The sequence below is a fragment of the Salvelinus fontinalis genome, chromosome 6 (genome assembly GCF_029448725.1).
Source record: "Salvelinus fontinalis isolate EN_2023a chromosome 6, ASM2944872v1, whole genome shotgun sequence".
In the NCBI taxonomy this organism is placed as follows: Eukaryota; Metazoa; Chordata; class Actinopteri; order Salmoniformes; family Salmonidae; genus Salvelinus; species Salvelinus fontinalis.
The window spans coordinates 1102679-1110380 of record NC_074670.1 but is presented as its reverse complement, the minus strand read 5'-3'; the positions used below and the strand labels follow the sequence as shown (position 1 = coordinate 1110380).

The 7702-nt window shown below is 45.4% G+C and overlaps 1 protein-coding gene across 1 annotated transcript in view; it reads left to right on the top strand.

The window, feature by feature from the left end:
- The first annotated feature begins 544 nt into the window (after nt 1-544).
- The window catches only part of LOC129856750 (collagen alpha-1(XIV) chain-like), a 28517-nt gene continuing 21359 nt past the window's right edge, over nt 545-7702 (top strand). Inside the window, exons 1-2 of the mRNA XM_055924472.1 lie at nt 545-1055; nt 2955-3073. Of these exons, the coding sequence (XP_055780447.1) occupies nt 2983-3073 (91 nt within the window). The 5' untranslated portion in view covers nt 545-1055; nt 2955-2982. The remainder of the gene's footprint in view (nt 1056-2954; nt 3074-7702) is intronic.

Here is a 7702-nt window from a genome sequence, read left to right as displayed (position 1 = left end):
AGGCAGCGTAGCCTAGTGGTTAGAGTGTTGGACTAGTAACCGAAAGGTTGCCAGATCGAATCCCCGAGCTGACAAAGTACAAATCTGTCGTTCTGCCCTTGAACAAGGCAGTTAACCCACTGTTCCTAGGCCATCATTGTAAATAAGAATGTGTTCTTAACTGACTTGCCTAGTTAAATATAAAATAGGAGGACAGACAGACCAGAATAGTGCACTATATAGGGAAAAAGGTGCTCTTTTGGTTCTGATCAAACGAAGTGCACTATATAGGGAATATGGTGCCATTTGGGATGGTGGGTAGGGAATGAGCATTGATCGCTACGGTACACCTGGTGTAAAGTGTAGTTTATTCCAGAGCCGCAATGCTGCACAATTCACTATTACCCACGTTTCAAATCCCGCTGTCCCAAAAGACAAGTCAACTAAAATAAGGCCTTATTCCTAGGGAATTTGCAAATGTTCATTAGATATTACGCAACAGCCATTCAAGGACCAACTTAGCGTAGATGTATGTTTAAATGTATAGTCACTTGGTGCGTTCACAGCCTCAGAGCACCAGAGAGCGCGCAACAGAATTTCCCGAAGCACCTGCTCAGTCCACAATTCCAATCCAGTCGGTGTCAGACATAACAATGCTATGAAAACTAACGATAGAGCCAAATTACCATTTCGTGAGTGTTAAAACCTACATTCGGTTACAAGTCGTTTACGTGACAAGTCCTGTCGAGGGAAAGTGCCAGAGGGTTTTATCGAATTCCACCCTCCCGTTTCGCTCCGTCCTTCTGTTCCGCAGCAATTGGTCGATTTTTTTTCTTTTTTTCCCACGTCAGTCCACAGGATGAAATGAGGTGAAGGAAGGAGAGAGAGAAGTAGAAGGGGGATGAATAGCCGAAGGGATGGGTGAATAACGACGCAAGAAACACCCAGCCCCAGTTTTAGTCTGGACTGATTGACGGAATAGTTGACTGAGAGAGGCTGAAACAAACCAGGGAGACAGACACTCTGGGGATTGAGAGGATCCGTGGGAAATAGGAGCGTTGAGGATTTGATGATTTGTGAGTTATGGATTGCTATTTCATGAATTCAGTATGGAATCTGTTTTGTTTGGAGTGCTTAGCCTATATGTATTATGGTGCTTTACTCTGCGCTCCCAGAGGCAATCAAGTGGATAGGTTGACTTGATCAAGTATACGGATAAATTACCAAATTAATTGTAAACGAATTGAAAGTTCTAGAATTTAGCTAAACTTGTGGGCAATCTTCTCATCAGTTTCCTGTCGGGTGCAGAAGTTAACAATTAACTTGTGAAGTAGGCACTGGGATAGTTGCACAACTGGAGTAATTTAAGCCATTCAAATGTTTTTTTGTGTGCCTATAAATCAAGTCAGAAATTATTTTTAGGTATTACTAACTATCATGATTATGGTCTTCCTTGGAATTTCATTGTAAATACAAAAAAAAAAAAACGAAATATGTCTATTTTCCGGTTGTTTCCAGGGCGACAATATGCGTTTTGTCTCTATATCATCTTCTATTTACGTGTAGGCTACATATTTCAGATTGATGAGGTTTATTTTGATTGGACTGCGTTTAGGGATTACTACTTAACGAGTTTAATCAGCAGTTTCAGCTTTCAAATTGAATGTGCTGATTCGTGTATACTTCCTCTTTTGAAGATAATTGGCCAAGGGTTTACAAGTAGGGAAAAAAACATCCAATGTTTGTCAGCAAATAGTTCCTTCCCATTGGACACAAACTGGTTGAATCAGCGCTGTTTACAACAATAAATGTAATGACATTGAAACAACGTGGGAACCTGTCATGGAACTGTAAAAAAAACATATCCCTTTTTCACCCAACTTTTACCCTAAATCTAATGACAATATATTTTTTGCTTTGGTTAAATTGTATTGCATAAGAATAGCAAATAATGTTTTTTGAAGAAAACATGTTATGCTTTTGCTTTTTATAAAATTGTTCAATGTCTAAATTAAATCTCTGTCATGAAGTCAATGTGTCCAGGCTTGGTTTGATGGACACAGATGCTAGAATTATGATGTACAGTATCCCTGTATATAAAGACACATTTTGACACGTTATTCACTTATATGTCCAGGGATGTTGATTGGAAATCTATTTTCATCATGAATGCTGTTTGAGTATAATGAATGCATTGAATATATTCATAGATTTTTTTTTTTTACACAAGTCAGTAAAGCTGGTCCTTTTCAGCCTACTGCCCTACAGTAGTCCTATGTGGCAGTATTGTACTAGCTTCCTCCATTCCTGTGCTGCTGTTACACTCTGCCTGTCTGGTCAAAGCCTTAATGATGAGTGACAGACACGTTGAGCTCTGCTTGTTCTCAATGTCAACAATGGCACTCAGGAAATGTTCTCTTGGGCCTGTCTGTCAAAATGTAACGAAGTCCTCTACTGTTCTGTTTCCAACTTCCCATTCTCAAAGTGACTCTGATCTTCCCCCTTTTCCCCTCACTCCCTTCTGCCTGCCCCCACTTGAGACAGGCTGGGCCTCGACACTGAAAAAGCCCTATAGCTATGAACGTCTGTTACTACTCAATGCTGGTTTCTCTCTCTCTCTCTCTCTCTCTCTCTCTCTCTCTCTTTCTCTTTCTCTTTCTCTTTCTCTCTCTCTCTCAATTTTCAATTGAAGGGGATTTATTGGCATGGGAAACATATGTTTACACTCTCACTCTCATACACGCTCTCTCATTCTCTCTTTCTCTCTCATTCTGTCTCTGTCCTTCTTTCTCATTCTCTCTCACTCTCTCGCTCTCTCGCTCTCTCTCTCTCTCTCACTATCTCTCTCTCTCGCTCTCTTTCTCTCTCTTATGCATCATTATTCCTAAAACCTCTTTCTAGCGCTCTCCAAAGCCCACAGCTGTGGCAGTCGGGCAGCGTTAAATAGTCTGTATTTGTCCTCCTCTCCCCGCTAGGTGCAGAAGGAGCATCACAGTTGTAAGGATGCTGATTGTAGGACTCCCAATAAGGACGTGGTGTCCTCTGCTCTTCCTGGTGTTGGCTGTACATTTCCCAGCCCCTGCCCAGGGTCAAGGTAAGGACTACACTGTGACTGGATGATGACCCAAATGCTTCCGTTGGTGGTCTCCTCTGTCAGCTCCTCTTTTCATGTGCAGATTTGGTCCCATTTCATTCCATCTCTTACTGTATGTGGACATGCCATTTCACCCTCACACCATGTCTTTGTTTTACATTCAAATAATACAATTTGATTCTTGTTTTGTGTTTCATGCTTTTTTTGTAAAGAATATTATTTGGGTGTAATCATATACATTTCTACATGGAGCATAAACCGAGCCTTATAATGAGATATAAGACCCAGTCACAGAACCCCATCTGATTGCTATCAGCTGGGCTGCCGACTTGATATCCTCAAGATGATTCTTTAATCAGTCATCTATCATGTAACAACCTTCACCTGTGGTCAATGGAAGAACCCTGTGCAGGTGGTCTCGTTTGCTCTGGTCTCGTTTGGTCTGGTCTGGTCTGGTCTCGTTTGCTCTGGTCTTGTCTGCTCTGGTCTTGGAGACAAACTGGGTGTAAATACTACTAAATACTATACTTTAAAAAAATCTGTGCTTGATAGAGCCTGCCTGGTTTAATTGGGCAATATAATAATCTCAAAATGGCAAACCCTCAAACCTATCTGGCATTTTAGGCAGACTCAGTCACCCCCCCCCCCCCCCCCCCCCCCCCAAATAGTTGAAAGATTTTGAATAGTATGTGAACCCAGGTCTGCTGTGAGCGGATCGGAAAGGGGGAACATTCAGGATCTTATCAGAGGGGGGGGATCATCACATGATAACGTCCTCCAGGGACATATCAACATTTAATTGTCCTGGCTGTGTGCTGCTTGGACGTAGCTCAGCTTAACATTCCATCCAGGCCTCGGAGCGAAAAGATCCCGATGGCCAGAAGTAATGCTTGCGTCCCAAATGACACCCTATTCCCTATGTAGTGCACTATTTTTAAACAGGACCCATAGGGCTCATAGGGCTCTGGTCAAAAGTAGTGCACTATATAGGGAATAAGGTGCCATTCGGGATGCAGGCAAAGTAAAGCATCTGGTGTGGGAGTGGAGGCTCTGTGGACTGGTGTGGAGCAGACCTGGGTTCATCTGGTGTGGGAGTGGAGGCTCTGTGGACTGGTGTGGAGCAGACCTGGGTTCATCTGGTGTGGGAGTGGAGGCTCTGTGGACTGGTGTGGAGCAGACCTGGGTTCCTCTGGTGTGGGAGTGGAGGCTCTGTGGACTGGTGTGGAGCAGACCTGGAATCATCTGGTGTGGGAGTGGAGGCTCTGTGGACTGGTGTGGAGCAGACCTGGGTTCATCTGGTGTGGGAGTGGAGGCTCTGTGGACTGGTGTGGAGCAGACCGGGGTTCATCTGGTGTGGGAGTGGAGGCTCTGTGGACTGGTGTGGAGCAGACCTGGGTTCCTCTGGTGTGGGAGTGGAGGCTCTGGACTGGTGTGGAGCAGACCTGGGTTCCTCTGGTGTGGGAGTGGAGGCTCTGTGGACTGGTGTGGAGCAGACCTGGGTTCATCTGGTGTGGGAGTGGAGGCTCTGTGGACTGGTGTGGAGCAGACCTGGGTTCATCTGGTGTGGGAGTGCAGGATAGCCCCAACTCCCAAGAGTGTCATCCCTGTCCATCTGGCAGTCCAGGCAGGCTCAATCAAACCATTAACAAGTACTATTTGAAGCCAGGTCTGGTGTGAAGAGGGGGATTTCTGGCTCCTGTCTGTGGAGGGTGTATATATAATATATATCTGGTCTGCACGTCTCTCCCCCACAGCTCTCTGCTCGGATCAAGCTAGGCCACTTACCATTTCCTGTATATATAATACACTGGGAGTTCCATTTGTTGCAAAAATAAGTGATTTTAGGTCATTTGAATCTCCAGTCACCACTGTCTTTTGTCTCCTATTGTAGTGGACACTGGACACAACTAGCTGCTACCAGCTGTAACAGCGAACCTCTTTATCTGTCTCTGGGCACCACAGTGTGTTGTCTGGTCAGGCTCTGGGGTCAGTGACTTGCTGTTTAATATGACCGAGTCCTTCGCTAATGATTCTCTATTGATTCCATGTCTGACTGTACGGGTCAGCTTCGTGCTGTACTCCAAATGGCATCAGCTTAGCTTCTAGTTACCTAATTAGAAAAACAAGGTGTTTCATTTGAGCGTGTTAAAATCTAGATTGGTGAATTTGTATGTTTAGGGAGAGATGCTGATGAGAGTGTCAGAAAAACAGTTCAATAAAACCAACACAGATTGTTGTGTTTTTAATTACCTGCACAGTAGAGTACACTCTTACAATAAGAGGTTTCAAAAGGGTTCTTCTGCTGTCCCCATTGGAGCACCCTTTTTGGTTCCAGGTAGAACCCTTTTGGGTTCCATGTAGAACCCTTTTGGTTCCAGGTAAACCTTTTGAGGCTCCATGTAGAACCCTTTCCACAGAGGGTTCTACATGGAACCTCAAAAGGTTTACCTGGAACCAAAAGGGTTCTTCAAAGATGGGGACAGCCGAAGAACCCTTTTAAGGTTCTAGATAGCACTCTTTTTGTTCTAGGAGTGTAGAGCGTAGTGTGGTCATAATGGCCTGTGTTGTTAATGCTACTGTGTTAATGTTCATTTTAAATCCATGTCTGGGGTTTCATTTAGGCCTGGATGAGTAGAATGAAGAACATATTGACATTCTATGTACACCTAATTCATCTTTTTCCAAATAACTCTTGGTCAATATGTCTTCTCTAATCCCCACATTTGTAGTATTTAACATGACAGTACTCTTAACCAACTTTGACTGAACGGCCACGGATGTATACTGCAGCCTCATTCTCCACGTGGTGTGATCGAGGACTAGCAGAACACAGTCTTAATATTTTAATACCCTCAGCAGGGATTTACGCACCATGCTGGTAACAGATACATGTTCAAAACAGATGAAGCTAGGCCTTAGTCAGGTAGGTGAGCAGCGTGCAGAGAGAGGGAAGACATACAGACAGATAGACAGACAGGTAAAGGGCTCAGAGGATTTAGGGGTAAGTGCTATCTGCCACACAGAAGACTCCTCACATGGAGGAGAGGAGGAGAGGGATGAGAGGAGAGAGGGATGACACAGACAGATAGACAGACAGGTAAAGGGCTCAGAGGATTCAGGGGTAAGTGCTATCTGCCACAACAGAAGACTCCTCACATGGAGGAGAGGGATGAGAGGAGGAGAGGGATGAGAGGAGAGAGGGAGGAGAGGAGAGAGGGATGACACAGACAGATAGACAGACAGGTAAAGGGCTCAGAGGATTCAGGGGTAAGTGCTATCTGCCACAACAGAAGACTCCTCACATGGAGGAGAGGAGGAGAGGGATGAGAGGAGGAGAGGGATGAGAGGAGAGAGGGAGGAGAGGAGAGAGGGATGACACAGACAGATAGACAGACAGGTAAAGGGCTCAGAGGATTCAGGGGTAAGTGCTATCTGCCACAACAGAAGACTCCTCACATGGAGGAGAGGAGGAGAGGGATGAGAGGAGGAGAGGGATGAGAGGAGAGAGGGATGACACAGACAGATAGACAGACAGGTAAAGGGCTCAGAGGATTCAGGGGTAAGTGCTATCTGCCACAACAGAAGACTCCTCACATGGAGGAGAGGAGAGGGAGGAGAGGAGGAGAGGGAAGAGAGGAGAGAGAGATGAGGAGAGAGGGATGAGAGGAGAGAGGGATGAGAGGAGAGAGGGATGAGAGGAGAGAGGGATGAGAGGAGAGAGGGATGAGAGGAGAGAGGGATGAGAGGAGAGAGGGATGAGAGGAGAGAGGGATGAGAGGAGAGAGGGATGAGAGGAGAGAGGGATGAGAGGAGAGAGGGATGAGAGGAGAGAGGGATGAGAGGAGAGAGGGATGAGAGGAGAGAGGGATGAGAGGAGAGAGGGATGAGAGAAGAGAGAAGAGAGATGAGAGGAGAGAAGAGAGGAGAGGAGAGAAGAGAGGAGAGAAGAGAGATGAGAGGAGAGAAGAGAGATGAGAGGAGAGAAGAGAGATGAGAGGAGAGAAGAGAGATGAGAGGAGAGAAGAGAGATGAGAGGAGAGAAAGAGAGATGAGAGGAGAGAAAGAGAGATGAGAGGAGAGAAAGAGAGATGAGAGGAGAGAAAGAGAGATGAGAGGAGAGAAAGAGAGATGAGAGGAGAGAAAGAGAGATGAGAGGAGAGAAAGAGAGATGAGAGGAGAGAAAGAGAGATGAGAGGAGAGAAAGAGAGATGAGAGGAGAGAAAGAGAGATGAGAGGAGAGAAGAGAAAGAGAGATGAGAGGAGAGAAGAGAAAGAGAGATGAGAGGAGAGAAGAGAAAGAGAGATGAGAGGAGAGAAGAGAAAGAGAGATGAGAGGAGAGAAAGAGAGATGAGAGGAGAGAAAGAGAGATGAGAGGAGAGAGGGATGAGTAGAGAGGGATGAGAGGAGCGAGATGAGAGAGGGATGAGAGGGATGAGAGGAGAGAGGGATGAGAGGGATGAGAGGAGAGGGATGAGAGGAGAGAGAGATGAGAGAAGAGAGGGATGAGAGGAGAGAAGAGAGGGATGAGAGGAGAGGAGAGATAAAACCACTTGAAAGGGCTGCTTGTTTCTGTATCGGTCTGTTCTAATGTATATTATAATGTAACTGTCATGGAGTCACTTTGTGTT